The 20,854-nt window shown below is 37.4% G+C and overlaps 2 protein-coding genes and 1 long non-coding RNA gene across 8 annotated transcripts in view; 1 reads left to right on the top strand and 2 right to left on the bottom strand.

Moving 5' to 3' along the window:
* The window catches only part of LOC140480328 (homeobox protein Hox-A3), a 44,278-nt gene that overhangs the window by 4,842 nt on the left and 18,582 nt on the right, over positions 1 to 20,854 (bottom strand). Inside the window, exons 1-2 of one of the 6 annotated variants that reach the window (XM_072575064.1) lie at positions 13,078 to 16,236; positions 9,404 to 11,972 (exon numbers count right to left, since the gene is read on the bottom strand). The exons of 2 other annotated variants lie outside the window; for them this stretch is intronic. The gene's annotated coding sequence lies outside the window, so the exon portion shown is untranslated. 3 more of the 6 variants (XM_072575062.1, XM_072575063.1, XM_072575061.1) reach the window with 3 other exon arrangements.
* Positions 36 to 5,586, top strand: LOC140480337 (uncharacterized). The gene is made up of 2 exons (XR_011961262.1): positions 36 to 3,479; positions 3,946 to 5,586. It is a non-coding gene; the product is annotated as an uncharacterized lncRNA (long non-coding RNA).
* Positions 16,398 to 20,749, bottom strand: LOC140480333 (homeobox protein Hox-A4). The gene is made up of 2 exons (XM_072575070.1): positions 17,866 to 20,749; positions 16,398 to 17,513 (listed from the first exon to the last, which is right to left on the bottom strand). The coding sequence occupies exons 1-2, from the start codon at positions 18,281 to 18,283 to the stop codon at positions 17,188 to 17,190; spliced, it is 744 nt and encodes a 247-aa protein (XP_072431171.1). The 5' UTR covers positions 18,284 to 20,749; the 3' UTR covers positions 16,398 to 17,187.

Genomic DNA, 20,854 nt, shown 5'->3' with positions numbered 1-20,854 from the left:
GTACAAATCCATCTTACTTTCAATAGCAACTGACATGAAAAGCCATAAAAAGTGTGCTGCAATATTTGGTCACACAGTTTTAGCCCTGGGCAACCTGCGTGTAACAATCGTTTAAAACTGACTCTCAGCAGTAACTGCTCAGTGTGGTTGTGCAGCAAACGATCGGTAGCTGCAGATTCCAGCCTTTTACTTTTATTTTGTCTCATCGGGGAAATACAATACTACATAAGGGTTCATATGAAACATGGATTTCGGTAGGTTCAACCAGGAACAGCGTTCTTCTTAGGTAGTTGAAAAGAAGAACCACTGTTTGTATATACAGATTATTTTTTCAAGCCAACGTTTAGGGCATGTTAAAACTTTGCATTATGTATATCTGTGCAAAACAGGACTCAATTGCAAATATATGATTCGTTGCAACTCAAGCAGATCGAATGCCGTGAAATTTTAGCCAGTGATTAGTTAATGATTTGTTTAAAAGTGAAAACGAAAGAAACCAACTTTAGCAGTTCAAACTCTCTACAATGAAACACAATAATGTAAGCTCTACGTTATGTGTGGATTTACATAAATTCAAATGATAACTAGCAGCTAGATTATGGCGCATTGTTTAAACGCTATTGTTTAAAAAAGCATTAAAAAATAGGTATTTACAGATGTTGCCGCTGTCTGAATGGTTGTGTTAACGTGCCATTAAGATACATTCCTCTCGTGTAATAGACACCACTCGTGTTGCAAGGAAACTGTTTCTCTAGAGAAGCGCCTCGTTTTAAAATATTGTTACGCCTTTCTCTAATCCGAGACGTGGAACAAGCACTACATTAAGTGCGCTGTGGCTGACATCAAGGCATTTAAACTAGTATTTGCTTTTGCTCCCCAGATTTATCCACAGTGGCAAGCAGAAATGTCTTGCTTTTTGTTCGTTCCACTTTTAGCAGGTCACCATTTGGTCTGGCGGAAATTTCCAAGCGTTCCTTTTAATGTTTGAATTCTACCTGCTAAAAGCATGATGGATCGAGAAGGGAGTAGGAACCTGAAAAACTGGCGTACTTCTGCATGACCACGGTGTGAACTTTTCTTCCAACCAAACGATAATAGGCTCTGTCTCTGAAACTGCTCTTAATTTGATGTATGGGGGTCATTGGGCCGGGAGAAAACTTGAGCTCCCAACCCACAGAAAGTGCCTGCATCATCAGAAACCGGCAGCAAATATAACACTACTCTTTTCGCTCAGTTCATTTAATTATCATCTTTTGAAGAATACAGCCCTGATATCTCTTTTAAAAAGTAGTTTAATCTGCGTCTCGCAGGGAACTAAATTAGTTAAATGGACAAAGCGGAATTATTTTTTACATTGTGGATACAAAGCTCAGTTTGGGCCTGTGAATTTTGTTTCATCTACAAAAAAAAATCCGAGATTTTTGTCACGGATGTATCCTTTTTAGCCAGTTAAGATGAGTATAGATCGGTTGTCATGACGAGATTTTTCTTTATTTTAAGAAAGATATATGGCCTAGGCGAGTAAACCATTGTTTGCTAGGCCTTTCTTTACTGCCGCCGCACTCATACAAAGGAGAATACACTGATACAGCGAGCTCATCCATTTTGTGGGTCTGTTAGGAAAATATTTCAAGCTCCTGGTGAATAAAGTTTCACTGCACGTTTTAAACCTGGCCATTTAAAGCAATGCTTCCCCGTGTTGTGTTCAAACTTATTGACCAACCTTCTCAAATCTGATACAGTCTTAGGTTTCTGTAAAACATATTTCACAACTTTCGATTGAATATGACCTGAACTTGGAGCTGTCTTCAAATCTACTGTATTTGTTAAAGCTGTAAGAGAAAGGAACTTCACCCTGTAAGGCTGAGTGGCATTAAATGTAGCTTTTAAAGTGCAGTTTGCTGCTTCTGGGATTGAAAGCTTGAAGCAACGAAAGTGCTTTTGAAAAATCTTTGCAATATCCTGTCCTTAAACTGAATGGCCTGCCATTATTGTGGGTTGGAGCACTTAATGCTCCCGAAGCATTTTGTAAAGTTGAAACCATTAAAAAGTGGCGAGCCCCCAGCTGTGGAGTGCTGCGCCTGAATCTGCAGGCCTCTGGATTGGTTTAACGGGCTGGTTCCCATTGTAGAGGACAGTAGCACACAAGTTATTTAATATTGGCTTTCTCTTTAAAACTGTTGTCAATAATGTATTTAATTTTGAAATATTCTTGCTATATTATCAGAATTCGTTCTCAAGCACGCAGCCATAAACTGTGAGGGGGGAATGTGGTGGATTGCTTCTTGTGTTGTGAAAGGAGTTATTGGCAATCTTTCATAATCGGTGCCCACACACATCAGAATTTTCCTGTGGTTACCCGGACTTGCGTGGTCTCCGCCATTTTTTTTCTCAACAGCAAACACAAGCTTGCTCACCTGTGCAAACGCATCTCATTCTCCGCAACTCCACCTTAGTACTTCTTCACTGCCCTCGTCTTCTTTTAAAGAAAACATCGCTCAGGAATACTGTTCCTATTCTATCTATACGTTTCAAGGTAGACATGCTTTGTTACTGTAAACTGACACGTTGTATTACTAAGACGCAAGCTATGTTACTCTAACATACTCTTCTCGCTGCCAATCAGACAACAAAGCAGGAAAAAAAACTTTCTCTGTTGGAGTGAAATGGAGTAATGACAAACTTTTGACATGTATTGCTTTAATGTGAACCTTTTCCAACTACTTGTCCAGCCAACCCTGGCAGGGATATATATCTGTACATATAATTGCCCCTTTCAACAGCTTTTCGCATTCTCCACAACACTACCAAGTGTAAACACGGTAAAAAGAAGGGGGAAAAGTAGAAAAGAAAGCACTGGCGCTCAGAATCTACCAGAGCAGTAGTAAATGTTTCTTGGTGCATGTGTATAGGTGCCTCAGGCGAGACAGTAGGCTGCAATAAATTCACAAAACTTGGAAAATGGAGAAGAAAATATCAGCGGCGCAGGAGAAACTGAAAGTAGAATTAAAAGATTTGAATTCAAAGCCTACGGGTATCAGTCAGGATTTGAAAGGAAGCTATACTATGTGAACTCTTCTTGAACCGAGATTTAAGTCATACGGTCATAAATCACTGGGACATAAACTCCGCCATTCACCAGTGATAGCCTATTTGTGTCCAGCTTACCTTAGCCTCTGACGATAGACGCGGACCACGGCACAATATTTGCAGATTCACCAGGGAAATCGATAAGCAGGAGTTTCAAAACTTCCAAATTAAGTAGAATGAAGGCAAACAGTTTACTCTTACACGCTGAAAGTCACTGGTTGACGACAACGACAAATGGGGAAGGGAAAATGGTAGAGCGGCAAAGAACAGGCGAGAAGACTCTAGCTTTTGGATGGACAGCCCTGTGATTATGGTAGCGTGCCCTGGTCAGGGAGATAAGACTGCTATCAGCTTTCCTGGCTGCTCTTATCTAATACCAAAGAAATGGGGTATGTTTCTTATGAATATTGAATGGTCAAAGCGCGGATTTTAAATTTGCTGTCTGGCAGTACTGAACAGGCAGGCTCAGTAAACTCCCCCGAAACATAGCGTCACAAGTGAAAATTATGCAAATTAACCAGCGCGGAGGACACAAGCACACTGGTTTGGCAATCATTGAATCTTTACAATCATAACTTGAATCAAAACCTTACCCTTTAAAACAACTCACGTTTTACTAATATTGATATTGACGTAAAATAAAGGAATGCACTATTCGAGTATGCGTTTACTCTTCCGCGTTGAGAGTACTAACTTTTATTAACACCTTGTTGTAAAGAAAAGCCTTTGTTTGAAGTACAGCTTGAGAATAGTGCAGAAGAAATATGGCACCAGGGTGAAAACACAGCCTTGTTTCAAACAGGTTCAATTGGTTCTAAAGCAGGGCCTTTTTTTTCTCTTCCGTATTCAATGAAGAAAAGGTGTTAACAACGCTGAAGTAAAAGTGTTTCAGACACAGGAGCGAAAAGTTACACATCAGAAGCAAAACCGAGGCAAAGGAGGCGAGAACTGAAGGAGCTATAGTCACCCCTAATGCATACCAATGCTTCTGTCGTTTATGGCTACGTAAGATTTATGACTTCATGCACTAAGGCTGTAAACAGAGCACTAAAGTGAAAACACTTGCTCCTATCGCTTATTGCGATGCAACTGCATGAAAGGGGAAGCCAAACAGCGTAGGAGGCAAGATAGGGACAAAAATTCACTCGTTTGCAACTTTTCAAGTAAGCCGCTCAATGTTCTATCTGTAGTGAAGCACTTTATTGTCAATGAACAGTCCGAGCACTTTCTTAAAGTGCTGACTTCAACTTTTTCCCTCTTTCTCTGGCGATCGCAGGAAGGTAGCATAAAGTAACGTCACGATGCTGCATTTAAAAAAAATACTTGTTATAACTTGGGCTAGTTCAGTGAAATTTACTTAAGAAGCGACTGGAAAGAAAGTGAAGGCGCCCGTTTGTGTGAGGGTGTCTTCCAACATCATCGGGAGCTTGCTGGGTACAGTGAATTCAAATTCTCGATTAGAAACGTTTTACGCCATTCGGGACTGCCGACTCTCCCTGCGTCCACTCGCTAAGTTTTGCAGAGAGCAAGTGAACGATGAGAGCAGAGAATGTATGGGTTGATTTGAGCGATAAGATGCTATGCTTTTATGCCAGGTGTTGATAATTTATTACAACAGCCATAACTTCCATTTTTAAAAAGATCTTGCTCGAGATTGGAAGACCATAACCAAAAGTTTATATTTCCGCCAGCCATCTTTAATACTTTCATATTCTGCCTGCTATGAATTAGTATCCATTTTATGGCCTAGAATGCATGCTTTATGGCTGTATGTAATTCCTTCTGTAATTGTTACATTTATGTTTAATTTTGACCTATCCTGCAATCTATATATAAAAGTATGGTGTGGTCTTTTTATTTCACTGGTCGCTTGCGGTTGGGTTAATAAAGTGTTCTTGTAATGTCAGCATGTGCGATTGCAACGACCATATGTATTTTTAAAATTCAGAATAGTATAGACAACTCACCGAAAGTTCGTCAGTCTCACTGAAAAGTCTCTGGCTGTAGAATTGTTATTTAGAATATAGTCTGGAACGGAAACGAGAAACCATTAATTGCCACCGAATATAAAAAAAGGCGTCGGTCGACTGAGAAACTGAGCAATCTTTGCCTTGACTAAATCTGCGTGGTTTATTAACGAAAATAAATCAACCTGGCTTTTTGAATAAATTTTAAACCTAAGAGTCTTCTGATCAAAGGGAAAATGCTATCTGAGGCACGTTGAGGTTTTTATTGTGAAATATTGTATGAAAATTAGAAGCCGAGGATGGATCTTGCAGATTTTCTGTACGACATCGGTGATAAAGAACGCTTACGTGTGCATCTTTTTGAAGTACATTTGTACTAATGCAACTCTCATTTGCTCTCAAACACTGTAAAAGACTTGTATTACTTATGTGTGTTTAATATTGTCAAGTTTGCATCAGGACTGGATAATAAATCAGGGGAAAATGCTGTAACCGAACTGTAATTAAATTTTACATGTATTTACCAAAACTCTTTGCCCAGTGTTTGCATTTAACTTTGGATCGGCCGGATTGAGTGGGGCCTGACTAAAAACTGGCGAAATAATGCAAAAATTTAAACAGAGAGGCCGAAACAAGAGTTCAAAGTCAATGAGGCCAAAAATATCAATTCTTAACAATGATAATTTCACCGGCATTATACATTTCGAAATATAATATCTGATAAACTAATGATATCCTCAAATACATATATTGAATTCAGATATATGTGGCGAAAGGTCCAATATATAGGACAGAAGATAACTTTGCTTATCCACAGGATCTTTTTGTTATCCACACCCCAAGCCACCCCAGCCGATTTGATTTTATTTTGCGAGATTGGTATAGTTTCGGTAGAGTACTGATCCGACTATCAATAATTGCCAATGTGATTTGTCATATATAAAAAGTAAAGCATTCGTTAAAGCAGATTGCATTGGCACGGCTGTCCCAGCACACCGAAAACATAAATCAAATCGCAACACCCTGACCTTTCCTGAGGAGGACTCGCTGGTGGGTGCAATTTCATACAACACTTGTACCCCCAGCATCACATAACGAATCTGTTTCCACTCTTTTATTCATCCTGCATGTATTCTTTTTTTAAAAAGACAGAATTAGCCTATACTGTCTCGCGTTTTAATTTATTTCGTTAAATTCTTCAGGCAATCAGTATTCCAATGCAACGACGGCCTGCAAGTAAATAATCCCCAGATTGAACCTAGTTTATAACCTTACATTAATCAAACGCTACCATTGTGAAGATGAGCAAATAGAGGCAATTTTTAGGCAACAATGATTTTTTTTTAAAAATGTCAACTTTTGATTAACAATCTTATTGTTTCACAAAATCACTACACGTCCCATTTAGAAGCATAAAATGCAGTGCTCATCCATTAAATGGTGTGATTCATTGAGATTTTAACAACGCACATAGTAACGTTAAACCTAAATAACCTCATTCTAGAGACACTACAATCCACAAATTAGCTGACTGGATTTCTAAAATGGACGAAGAATCATTCGTTGAAGCACATTACTTAATGAATAAAATGTCAGAATAAATAAGTATGTGTTTATCCTCATGTGATACGGTAGTAATTCCTATTAACAGGTATTAGAGCTAGATATATTGGCGTCCCATTCAATGTTATAAACATAAGATGTTTTGTTTGTACATATTCGAGCATAGAGCGGCCATTGACAGGATTTCAATATTCGATTGTTCGTGTTTCAAGGAACAACACATGCATGTGATCCGAGCAATATCCTACGAAATAATTTCTTTTATATTTCCCATCTGGAGATAAAATATTATTGGAAATGGATTATGTGCCGAAGCAAAGATAAAAGGGGAAACTAAGCGTGTTCTGGTACATTCTGACACCCGTAAGTCTTTTCACTGACCTTTGCCTTGAACAGCAATAACTCACCATATTAATGAACAATCAACGGAAGCATTTGGAATACCTCAAAATAAAATCCATTCCGCTAAATGCAGCATCTCGTCCTGCTCGCATATATTCCTTCATGTGAAATCCAGTGTCCAGAGTGCAATCTCTTTAGAAGAAAATAGCTGGCTCTTAACAGAAAGTGGAAAAGCGTAATCACAGCCGAAGCCAGCATAGGTCTCCGATCCAAATGCCACAATAATGCGCTGTATTATGTGCTCACGTGGTCATACGTCAACTTAAATCCTTTTATTTGAATTTGGGAGATAATTAAAGGAGCACCTTTTTCAAGCAAAACCTAACTTTTTACCCAACAAAACCTAGGAAGTTTCTTAAGTAGAGTTTTGTTGACGTTGCAGAAGGTTGCTCCGCGATAATTCTGTGCAGGAAATCCACGATACGGTAAGTTGTGTCGTCTGTATCTCATAGTGTAAAAGACCCCAATCCGGAGACTGGAGGCTCAACTACTTGGAACAGATGAATAGCTGTTTGTAACACATTAAAACCCAGAATGAGTATTTCAATCGACCTGTGAAGAAGGGAGCACTTCACATTTTCGACCAGAAGAGCCAAATAAGCAGAGAAGCCCCACAATGGTTAAGCTTCCACACGAATCTCCCTTTTCAGAGCGTGCTATTGTACTGGACTTGCTCAACACCCACACGTTACACCATGCTAGTTATTCAAACTAGAAAAGGTTTATAATTACCTGACAAAGACAAAGCAGTGTCCCAGAAAGCATAGGTGATTTTACAGAGGGTAGCACGGGGTGAGGAGTGGACTTGACAGCGATCTAACGATTCTGATTTCTTTTCCAGTGGAATCGTAAATCGTGTCTGTAGGGACCTTCATGCAAAATCTGTGCTTACACGCTTTCTGCCAATTGAGTGATGCGTGGAACTTCTTGTGGAAGAGAAATGCAAAATAGATTCCAATGTAATAGATGTTAATTGTAATGAGGGACCAATAATGAAAAAAAAATCATAATGTATCTGTGGAATATAATTGAAATTTCTGGGTTGTGTCTGTACGAGATGTACCCTACTTTAGTGCAACACTTATTGCAAGTTTAGGGCCAAGCAGAAAAGTGCGGAGGATTTAATATTAATTCACCCACAATTTCTATATGCCTGAAGTTATTCAAACGATATTCATGTGAGAGATTCATAATTACCAAGTCCCTCATCTAAATTCTTCAATTTAAATGTAATTATAAATCACGCCGTGTTCGTGGACATTCTGCCTTGAGCAAGGATCCTTCTTTTTGTCGCTTAGATTTTGTTCTGCCCTTTCCACCTTTGCTTCCTGATATTTATTGTAATTTTTGAACATCTCTGAAAGTTGTTCCACAAATATTCACTACAATATGCTGCACCCAGTAGAGGCACGTTTCTTTTAAGCACTTCCTTTATTTGCAAGTATTGTTTAGTACCGCAAGTGATCACCGTTCTTTTAAGCATCGCGTTCTGCTGTTGTGGAAAAGTTATGTGCGTTCAAAGTTTAAGTTGAACAGCTTAGAATAACGAATAATAAACTGAGTTAAGTTGTAATCTTTGCAGCAAATTCAAAGTGTCAGGACACAAACGTAAGGCGAGTTATTTGGTCTCACAACGTCAGCAAATTTCAGAAAGGTTATAGACTCTTCAATTTCCCTCTGAACAAAATCCATGCAATGGCCTAACAAAGGCCATAGTTAAACTTTCAACGCACAGCGTAAAACATTAATGAATAATTGATGAACGGCACGAAGTGAAGTTCGTCATTTTAGTGCTGAAATAATTTAACGTAAGCATATACACACGTAAATATATGCATATATGGATAAGCATATGCATGTCTATAGATGGATAGATAGATAGAGATAGAGAGATAGATCGAGAGATAGAAAGAAACTTAAACCGTGTTTCTTTGAAATATGCAAGAAACTTTGGAACAGAGACAAGATCAATTATTCAGAGGCTAAAGTTGGAAGAAATCTTTAAGTCACTGTTGTTGGGCAAGTGGAACATATCCAAGCAATAATTCGCTCTCACAGCTCAAAGAGGCTTGAGGCTGAAATGCCCAAACTTGACTAGTCTTCCTGTTATAGCGACTAATGATTAATTTTGATTTAGTTGTGGTGTTACAATACTAGTACAAAGTTTAAATTGGCAAAGTTCAACCTTGAAATGTTCCAGGACACAACTACAATGGAAATGTACATTATAAGAATAGAAGAATCCGAAAAGAAAGGGTTATCGGGTTTGACGATAAGAAATAATTTCACTTGAGTCAAGTTTTGTGCCATAAATTACGAGTTGGACTGGAGTTTATCCTGTGTGCAAATAGACAGAGCTACAAATAAATCTTCCAGCTTACCTGAGAATTCAGCAAAATCCAAACCATCCTCAGAGGACAGATAAAGCCTGCTGCGAAATTGGTAATGTGCTTTACAAGGGGAGGCGAGGTGGCGGGTGGTTGGGGGGGTGGGGTGGGGGGGGAAGTTTCAACGCACACTGAAGAGTCTACATGTTCCAGGCTATCCGGCTGTTTTGACTTTATTGCTCTCTGCTTACTCTGGACGGCTTCTCTTTCTGCAAAATCCTTTCAATTCAGACCATCAGGAGAAGGAAATTTCACTCCTTCCTACTGATTCAGCGTCCTGCAAATACAAACTATTTGCCTTATACGCTTCTGCAGATGTCGGGGGGTACTGGTTTTCGGTGAGATGTATGCATTAAAGTGAGAGAGAGAGAAAAGGAGCCCGGCAAACAAGCTGGGCCAAATCGAGGGGGAAGAAAACCCTTATGGAATCCGTTCACGTGACTTAAAAATAATTGTTAGCAGAATCTGGATCAAATCTGGTTATTACGCACATACAATAAAGTTTCTGTGGTTCATTGTTAGGCTAGTATGCTTGCTAACTGGCAGTACATTTATGCGGAGTTGATTTAGGAAACAGCTGCTCCAGTCTTGAGGAGAGCTAAGTCCCATTACGTTACGAAGGTAAGGTTGAAGTCGAACAGCATGGTAGAACAAATGGGATTTGCACGTTATGCACTAATCATTGCTACACGATTCATTTTACTCTTCATTTTTAAAGCATTATTTAGATATAAATTCGTAACAAACGTAAAATTATGGATTAGAAAATAATATTTTTCTCACTGTTTAAGCACGGCTAAATATTGTTTATTTACTCCTTTGTACCAATAAACTCTTTAGTTGGAAAAATTCGACTCTGAGTCTGGGGATTAAAAAAGAAACAGGATCTGATGTAAGAATTAGGCCGACGTTGATCGTGCTCGGAGCATGAGAAAGCATTCCAATGGAGGAGTGATCTCAGTAAAACAATTGTTTTATTTTAATCTATATTACATAAACTTCACTCAGAAACTGTCTGAAAAGCGAACCAGCCAAGCATCAGTAAAGTCCTGTTTATTTTCATTTTAAGAGTGGCCCTGTAATAAACTCATTTTTGTATACGGGTGCAATTGACAAACCCATCACAACAAAGCGTTAAGGTTGGGTAATTTATTGCACTCCGCAATAAAACGACTCTAGTTATCAAACGGCACTTTAAATTAAGCAGAAAATTTGAGCACTCTTCCTAATCTGGGACTTGACAAAGTCTAACAACACTATTTAATGCCGACAAAATGTTACTTTTACCGATGTATTGTTGAATGTTCTGTTATGGAGTGTTGGAAAATTAGAGATGTGTTTGCCGTTTTACCCCACATTCCAAACCCCGGTCTATTCTTACTTGAGAACTTATTTATTTTATTAAAGGTTTAATAATATTTTGGTGTGATTTGCATTTTGACATGCTTTCTCGTATTTGTATAGAACTTGTATTTGAACTGAATTTCAGATGTGTAAACCGCAACAAAAGAATCATTTATTTCTAAACAATGTTTTTGGTCTTTCGTTAAAATCAAATCAAATCGGAAAGTCTGTGTGTTCAGACATTTACACAAAATAAAAAGATGGGACAAACGAAACGGAGAGAATGCTTCTTAGTTGCATTTTCGTTGTCAGTCTCCTAATAATAAAACAAAGACAACTGACATAATTTACGTTCATCTCGAACCGAGGGGTGTCAGACCTCTTCAACATGTTTTGTTGTTTATAGCTATACATTCGGCTGATAACTTCATATGTAAAAGTAAGTGGGATAATATTGGATACTAACATTATAAATGCAGACTTTGAGAAAGAGTGCATTGAGGTGTCATTGGTTCCTATGAAAATAAAGTGGGTGGTTGTACAAAGCATACCAGCCTTTAAATGTGGTTACAAGCACTTTTATTTTGGCAATCTGTATGACAACAAATTAACATACCCTATACAATTACAGTAAATGCTTAATGATTTTCTCCCCAGTTAATTTTAGGTTTCAAATCCATACAGAGTTCAAAATGAAAGATATATCATTTGATAAAATCACAGGGCACGTTGTCTTTCCTTTCAAAATGATAATGGATATTCTGTTTAAGATAAATCAAGCTTTATGTTTCTAGCTGAAGTGAATTCTTTGAGGTTGTGGTGAACCCCAAACAAAGGGATTACCCTCGCCTTTTGTTTCTTTAAATAACCACCGACCTGACACTTTCCAATGACTCCATGACTACCTTTTGCAGCTGGGCGAGACATTTCAACGTGGAAGGAATCAGCTCTGCCGAGTGCACGGAACCTCTCATCTTATAACAAAGTTGAAAAAAATAAATTACGTTTTCATATGGTGGTCACCGATTCCAATGAACTGCAGCACCAAACCACCTGTTACACTAAAATAGATCGCCTCCACCTGAAATCAGACATCTGATTTCAGCACAGCAATCAAAGCAAAATGTTTTACCTTTTAAATTGGAACTCTTATATCACCTCAGTGCCCAATTAGACTATCCTGGAACGAGTCTTGATTCTGGACAGAGACAGACTCGACCTAAAAGGAGCACATTTATTGTCGTTAACAAAAAAAAGCACCGCGTATCTAATGCCAAATGGTAACTCATAATGTATTTGTATTGCTCTTATTTTAGGAGGTGGATCCAATTACAGACGTGTTTTATTGGAATGCCAGCCCGGAAGCTGAAGATATTGTATCAGCCGCTGTGTTATTGCAATTATCTTGTTTTGATTGATCATAGCCAATAGTAAGAATAATATAATGTACTTGACTGGAGTGATGAGACATTTAATTAAGCGCTATGTACTTTTACTAATGATCTTTTATTGTAAATATTAGGAATGGTACTTAATTATGAGTGCAAACAATGCACATTCCTGGATCTAGTTTGGTCAGGTATCAACATCAAATGCACCCATTAAATAGCAGCAAGATCTTTAGGAAGATCAAATGTATCCTTTCATCCGAATGGGTGCAGAGCTTATACCAGCAATAGAATGGAAATGAAAGAAATCAAGATTTTGACAATAAGGAGAATTATTAATTTGTACTAAAACACAAAAATAAAGACAAGTGTTTCTCTACACCATTTGGTCTAGTATATTTTGTTCAGCTCAGGGTTGCATATTATTTCCATATACCAGAAAAATAGTATATAACTAGAATAAGTGTTTCATTTTACTCGAAATTACATATGTTAGTGCATTTGCTGGAGCATCATAACTCTGCCACTTATTGTAAATCGCTCAAATTAATGAATCATAGAGGAATTTAGCTTATGCCTCTTCATTTCCAAATGCTGGTGTCTACAGTTGCCTCTCAGCCCTGCGCATGTAAGAGATGGTGATTTATTAACGACAGGAAAATTGAACAAAGCAGCACAGCTACACCGTGGTATCCAGGCATACATACTGTGAACTAGAACATCATCATATGTGTTTGTATTTGTTGCAATTAATCATGAAAAAATCTAAAATATTACTGACACGCGAGAGACTGACTAAACACCATCACAGACATGCCGTGATTTAAATCTGAATACTAAAGGGCGCTATTCATCACATTTATGACAGTATTAAGAAATAAAAATACTGTAAAAACATAGATAGAATAAAACACGCATCATGAAGAAACTACTCACCACAACTTGTGTCTGATTTGCGCCTCTTCCTTTTCTCAGACAGGTCTTCCAAATATAGACTTATATTTAAGCAAAGTTCATTTTCACATCAGACTGAAACAGATCTAGTGCGAATACTGACGACTACATATCTATTCCGGACCGGCTGCATTAATTATTTAATGAGTCACGTGACTGGGGAGATTAAAATTTCAATACATACACAGAGGAGACGCGTGACCCTTTATCTTGGAGAGTGGAGGTTTTTTTTCTTTTTGCTTCCCTTCCTAGTTGAATCTTTTTGCTCTGGTTTTCTTTTAGTCTTTGGGTGCTTGCTGGTAAGTGATAATGCAAAAATGACTGGCCTGTGCTGATCCCTTGTTTGACAGGTCTGCCATTTGTGTCACCTATAGTTCGAACTGCCTCAGTCCAATATTCTTGGGCATTTCTTCAAGCTGTCTTTATTGTCTGCCTGACATTTTGATATTGAGCTCACTGTTACAGTACCCCGCATATATAACAGTCACATGTAAGACCAACTCTTTCATATATGCCTTTACATCCCCCAGAGGCTGCTAAATTTGACACTAAATCGACCCTTACTAGCCACAGTCGATTCTTTATTATACCACTCAAATGTGTATTAGTTTTTGTATCGTGTCTGGTGTTTGCGACCCCATGATTAACATACTGCATAGACAACGAACATGATGTTGTACAGTTGATTAGAAATAGACCCATTGAATGTTATGGTTGGTGACAATTTCGCTTATTGTCTTAGATGAGCTTTAAACTCAAATTGTCGTGTTTGACTTTGCCGAAATAATACATTTTCATATGCGTGTACATAGTTCTAATCAACAAAACAGAAATTATTGCATATTTATTTATTAAAGCAATTACCAATAAATTTCCAAAATGCCGGCCACAAAGAACTACACGCACACATATTGTTCCTGAAAAGCAATCTTATATTTGATGCAAAACATACTAGTTACTTCTCTGTTCAATAATCAGAAAAAAAAGCCTTCTCAATGGATTTAGTATCTCACTTTAACAAGGGAAGGATTTGAACCATTCTTTTATATGATACCAACAATTAGCTACAAAACCTTATTAACCAAACGACCTAAAACAAACATTGTTTCTCACTAAACACAAGAACTGTGTTAGACTTTTGCAGCTTACGAATAAATTATCACCAAATACTCTTTTACGCAGGCAATTACCATAGAATAAAATGTACTCTATAAATTAGTTATGTATGTATAGATACACTATATTTAGAAAACCTTTTCACTCATTATCACCATAAACTTAAATACGAGTTTCCAGGATATGTTATTTGGATATTTTTGTAAGTTTTGTTTTAAACAAGGTACATTTTTAACCCCTATCTGTAGGCGTAGGAAATGGTAGAAAGAGACCTTTTTTAAAGGTCAAGGGTTTGAGGGGTCAGTCTGCACCGCTAAAAGCGGCTAATCGGTCAGAAAATCTGTCCTCTCGGTGAACTCACTCTGGTTGCCCAGCCGTTGACAAACAATGCAACTTTTTATTACAAAAGACCGTTCGATTTACAATAAACTACAAACATCAAAGAGAAAGGAAGTAAAGATGCAAAAGGGTTTTCCTTTGCTGAACACAGCTAAAGTTTTGCCATATAAAGGGTAAGTTTTAGTAAACTTGCCCCTTCCAAAATAGGCTTGAAGGTAATAATTACCCTTTACTTCAGATAACGTACGTATAATTTTCTGTGGTAATAAAAATGGTCCGGCAAGAGACTCCAGGACTGCTCCAAGTGGGGAAAAATGGTGTTCGTCGAGATGGCCACATTTTATTCAGGAGAATCCAATGTGTCCACACACTTTTCCAAAAGAACGCCCTTCAGACTTGCTGTTGAAGTATACAAAGAAGTATTTATTGAATGAGGTGATTAATGATTCCGAGCAAAATCTGGTATTTTCAATCTGTTTAAAATTCCTTTTACAGATAAGCAAGCACGACTGCCTAATGGGGGTGAAGTTTCTCATCGTGCGATTCTTTGTCTTTCTATATACTTTTGCAGTCCTCTTAAACCGCAATACAAAACATATTTAAAACCGTCTATGTCTGATAATGTGAGCAGTTTTTGTTTGTCATTTGTAAAAGCGCAACAATCCTGGGTAGCAAAATATGTTCTTTTTTCCAAAGGAGATGTGAAAACGGAGTCGGTTTTCGTATACTCCCTATCGAAAGTTGGCAAAACATTTTTGTGAAAAATTTTGGTTTGTTATAGTGTACTTCAGTTTTAAACAAGTTTTAGAAGAAAATGTAGCCAATATGTATATTTTCCCCGCCGCTAACGTAGTGTGTTCTTCTCAATTCTATGTTTGTACTTACTATGCTAAAAATTTCCAAGAGGAAAAAGATCGGCTTGAACGAATTTTTCTGCTGTGAGCATTAAATGTTGCTGGGACATACAGATGTATCAAAATCAATAATATGTTTTTGAAGAAGTCCATTGCTTCTTACACGATAAAACCTCCAATGTGCTGTTTCTTTTCCCTAGGAAATCTGATGCTTGTGCTGTCTTTTAGCAATCAATAAAATAGATCATAATAGAACTATCATCCTTCATAATGTTTGAAGTCACGAGTTACAATTTTATGTTCTGTGTTGTAACTCTTGCTTAATTGTTCAACGCCCTTCCCCTAAGATTAACAAAATGAAGTCAAAGTATATATTGGAATATTTAGTCTTGCAATTTATAGTTTATCAGCCATTATTAAGTGTAATAAGGCAAACAATGATTGCATTTTTATATTTAAAATGCAGTTGCCACATTCCATTATGTAATGCTTGAGAAAGCACAACAGAATGCAAAGTGAAATTAAAAATAATCCCACATAATTACATTTTATTTCGGGATCAGAAATGTTGAGTTTATGGCCATAAAAAATGGGTTTACCACCTTATCGATGACTTATTATTTGATAGCTTCACATTTTACTGCATTATTTACGACTCGGTGACGTAGAACTTGATGTGGAGAGGCTGTAGAAAGATGAATTGTAGATCCATGTAGTAATTTATCCTCTTTCGCCCAGTTATTCTTCAGAACCACGCAAAATATTTTGCTGCGTGTGAATATGAAGGGGGAGGGAGTGGGGGCAGCGGGAGAGGTTGTTGAGGGACCTGGGGGGAGGAGTTAAAAGGTTTTATTTTGAAAATAAGAATGTGAGCAAAAATGTACTGAAAGTAAATCTGTTAAACGCATAGTCCCATTATGGATTCGAGAAAATAATTCGCTCTGCGTTCGCTAAATCCTGACTGGAAGTAATTTGTACACATAAAAGCTGAGCTGGTCCACGAATTAACATTTTATTTAAAGCCTGTGGCTTGATTTTACACTGCAATTTTTGTCTTTCGTTTTAGCAACATTTGGCACTGCACATAGCACACTGAAATATCCACAGAAAAATACACAAATCTTACCAATGATTTGTATGGTTTCGTCACAGTTTGGACTGTACCAAAATTGTTAAATATACAACCACTCATTTGAAATCTCTGTATAAGATCCTTGCACATTCGTGATATCAGTAACACGACTATATAGAGAATACAGGTTTAAAATAAAAACACCTTAAATAGCGCTGGCGACATAATTTATTTCCTATATATGTAGCATCTGGACAGTTTATTTGCTCTAAAACCATGTTCCACATCCACACATATTGCTGCCTTTCTCATTTTCTAAAACAGATTTATTCATAAATTCTCACAAATATTCCAACAGACTACACTAGTTGTGATTATGACGCTTACAGTTCCTCACAATATCTATTATTCACTGTCCTTTTTTTTCTTTTTGCTTTGAATATCATGGAAGAAGCCACTTTGACAGAACCTTATATCAGTTCATGTGGAGGTAATGAAGGATACCGAATGTATCCTATCAAACAGAAAACACTTTGAAAGTCTGCAGGGAATGGGTTAACAGAACAGTAATGCTTGTCCCTTTTGGGGTTAACAGCACCTACCCTGGAAAAATATCGCTGCAAGAAATCCCACCTCATTCAAGTCAGTAATGTGGCAAACACATTTTGGTCCAAACTATGTTGTGGGAGAGGGGTTGGAGAGACGAAGCAGCTATAGACTTGATGAATTTGGTGCTGAACCATCTGGCTGTGGGCCCTGGGAGGATACTTGTGTTTGCTGGCTTGTAGAAGATGATGAGCTAGCAGAACGCATCTTAGTGTTAGGCAGTTTATGATCTTTCTTCCATTTCATCCTTCTGTTCTGAAACCAGATCTTCACCTGGCGTTCAGACAGGCAAAGAGTGTGTGCAATCTCAATGCGTCGACGCCTGGTTAGGTAACGGTTAAAATGGAACTCCTTCTCCAGCTCTAATACTTGTTGTCTCGTGTAAGCAGTTCGAGACCGTTTGGGCTCTCCTCCAGTGTAATTTGGGTTCACTGAACAAAACAAAAGTATCCAAACATAAATACAGACACAGCCACGAATCTGATAATGGGATTAGATGCACGTGAATGCAGATTCTAAAAGACAATACTTTTTTCTCTCTAAGTGTTCTGACAAAGGCGTACAATCTACTGCAATAAAATGGCTCTGGATATTTAGGTTAGAAAAGCATCAAAGACACATGGCCAGGAGCAAGATCCAGGGCAATGAAATTTATGGGCGCTGTAATTACCGACCTAACAGTTAGGTGATCGTAAATCTCATGAAAGGACTAGTTACAGAAAGGGTTCCGCACATCCGACTTCAATTGAATTTTAATTGTTTCAGTTAGCTTTACTTACTTACCGGTTGTAACGTGAATTTTCTTCATCCACGGGTAAACTATGGGTTCTTTGCTGAGAGTACCTTTCTGGGCACTGGGATTTTTCGCATTCTGGCTACACAAAGCTGGTGTGGCTACTGGGACCACTTCACAAAGCTGATTCTGTCTCGGTATGTGATTTTGGAGGCTAGCCTGCGACTGCACATGACCCCTTTGCGACATGTCTTGGTTGCCAGTGCCTTGGACATTGTTGAAGCTGTAGGTCGGCTCTGGGTAGTTTGATTGTGGGTATAGTGCCTCATGATGGAATCCAGGGTCCCGCGGCCGCTCGTAGTATTCAGGAGATTGGCTTGGTATGTAGTTATTTTGAGAATATTCCTCACAAGGTGGAAATTTTGGCTCAACGTAGTTGGAGTTTATCAAAAACGAACTCATGGTCATTAATTTCTGAAGTGCAAAATACTAATTTTTCTCGCGTTGTCGTTTTTCTGTTCCATAAAACCCTCCTACTTGCTGTCAAGTGTATAAAGTTAGCTGTTCATGTGATGCAAACAGCCAATGGGGTGATTGCCTGTGGGTCCCGGATAAGGAAATACACCAATGATGAATGCATGGAGTCCAGTCAAAAATTCCATATTATCATTCAAAATCTCGTTTCCCCTGAAATTATGATATTGCATAAAAAGGGAAAAATTGGAACAATCAGGAAAACGCTCATTTTAAAATCGTCCAAAATGGATAATGATGTTATGATGTTTTATCGAATGCAAATTTTGCAAATACATGTTTGACGCAGAAACCATCAGAAAATGGTGTTCAATAGAGATCCGCTACTGTTTGAAATAGTTTACTCTTTTAGAAGAATGCTTCTGTACAAAATAAATTGCTTCAGAACATTCTCGAGGGGGGGAACGAAGACAGTTGGGACAATAATTACCAGAGTTCATTGCACACGCTTGTCCATTTTAGTGCAAGGATGCTGTCAAAGGCATTCTAATGTTCATCGCTTGCAAGAAGAATTTTCATAAAATTGCGAAAATTCTTGGTTTGTTTCAATGAAACACAAGCATTTTAAAGTCCCAGATAAAAGCGAATACCTTTTGCAGGGGCTCATATGAACTCAAAATATATACTGAAGAGTTAAAGTACTAAGGCAGCAGTAGAGGATTTTCTCCCTTTACTGCAGATGTATATACTGCGTAAATGTTATATAATCAATTGAGATTTTTAGCCTAATAAATCTTGCTTAAAATATATTACCGTTTAATTGTTCGATTGTAATATGGCTTATTTAATTAAATATTCTCCTGTTAGTTTTTCAGACGCTATAAAATTGATTTGCATAAAAAAACGAATATTTTGATGTCTGAGATACCAAATTTAGCAGATATCATTCGCATCATCTTTGAAAAATACAGCAATCACAACTACTCAGTAAAACGATTCATTTGAATACAAACTCTATTTTAAGACATCCAGTGACCTTTTCTTTCCATTGTACATTTGAAATTGCTAGCAAAACTTCCTTTCAACCCCCTGTATAAATAAATATTAAATGTATCAATTAGATTTCAAATGATTCTGTTGCAACTTTACATTTAATCTGCTTCTAGTACAGTTTGTTATATCAAAAATTGCAACCCGTTTCCAAAGCACAAAAACTCCAACAAGATTGATAAAGCTTTCGAATGTTCATTTCATTTCTCAAGAAGCAAAACTAACCTGTCCTTAAAAAAAACAAACTAATTAGCTTGCTAGATTAGTTAAACTGAATAAAGTTTTATAACGTTTTTAGTTTGGAATTAATATCCAACTCAAAGGTTGCGCAGTATCAATTTGGCTAAATAGAAAAATGACGATTTAGGTGCACTGTACGTTATTTTCTTTCAAAAAAGTAGCCATATGCATTATGCCTTCTTCCCCGAAACGTAACCGATTCACAACATGAGTTCTTGTCAATCAAGGGTGCATCTTAACACCCTCTTACAATATTTAGACGATATTCTATATCTGGACACAGAATCTAATATTTAATTAGAATGAACCGTCCCCTGCCGTTATAATACATCGTTGTGAGATACATATTCTAACCAATCCAGTTTTGCTGCTTAGTATGACCGACCATTTGAATACTTTCAACTAAGTATCCAGGAACAAAATTAATTGATTCTCAGTGCAATTAACAGATGTGCATTTCCACTACTCACTATACAAAGGGGCTTTGCAGGAAAATCTGCATGGGATTAGTTTTAATGTTTTATTCCATTCTCCAAGAAAATCTTGTATAACTATTTATATTTACATTCTTCATACTATAAATTGTTACGAAAGTTTTATGTCTTGGACGGATTCGACTGATTTTGCTAAAAGAAAACTTTATTTTCGCTAAAAGAAAGTCTCATAAAATTTTAACTTCTAAAATTTGCTGTTCTCTTCTGTTTGACAGGCAATGCTGTATGCATCGTTTTCCTGTAACTTGGCTGCAAATAGCGCTGTCGAGTATTATCTGGACCAATGTATGTATTGAAACATGTTGCGAAAAAAAATGGAAAACAAAGGTTGTATTCGCATAAGTAAAAGGCATTGCTTCAGAACAGCGAATGCAGTTCGTCTCTGTAGTCTTTTTTTTCATAATAAACAGCGATGAAGCCAGGACCCCCAAGTGTTACCTCGCCTGCGTGTACATTTGACATTTTTACTACTATGGTAGATTTACAGCCATTTTAAAGCGAAAGGCAATGTTAACGCGTTTTACGACATTTCCAAAACGTGTATATTTAAGAGCTTATATCAAATTTATACTTTAGAAAATTTAGCGATTAGGAAATCGGTTTTACATAAAAAAAAGATTAGCCAAGTTATGAAGCATGGAGTGAAGATTTGTTTGGCGGTTTAATAAATCAGAAATTAGACTTTACCAGTTTAAATTCTCCTCCGAACAGCAAGTCAGTAGTTTAGATGATAAGGAATGTCATAATTTCTTCATTTACCGCCTGAATCCATCAGCACGGC

The sequence above is a fragment of the Chiloscyllium punctatum genome, chromosome 8, assembly GCF_047496795.1.
Source record: "Chiloscyllium punctatum isolate Juve2018m chromosome 8, sChiPun1.3, whole genome shotgun sequence".
Classification (NCBI taxonomy): domain Eukaryota; kingdom Metazoa; phylum Chordata; class Chondrichthyes; order Orectolobiformes; family Hemiscylliidae; genus Chiloscyllium; species Chiloscyllium punctatum.
The sequence above is the reverse complement of the archived record's forward strand: the minus strand, read 5'-3'. Positions and strand labels throughout refer to the sequence as shown.

What these genes read in the sequence shown, in the direction of transcription:
- LOC140480333 (XM_072575070.1), bottom strand. Translation starts at nt 18,283, where the DNA reads ATGACCATGAGTTCGTTTTTGATAAACTCCAACTACGTTGAGCCAAAA. An exon ending in GAAAATTCACGTTACAACCG is followed by an intron (nt 17,514 to 17,865) that starts GTAAGTAAGTAA and finishes TGTTTTGTTCAG; the next exon opens with TGAACCCAAATTACACTGGA.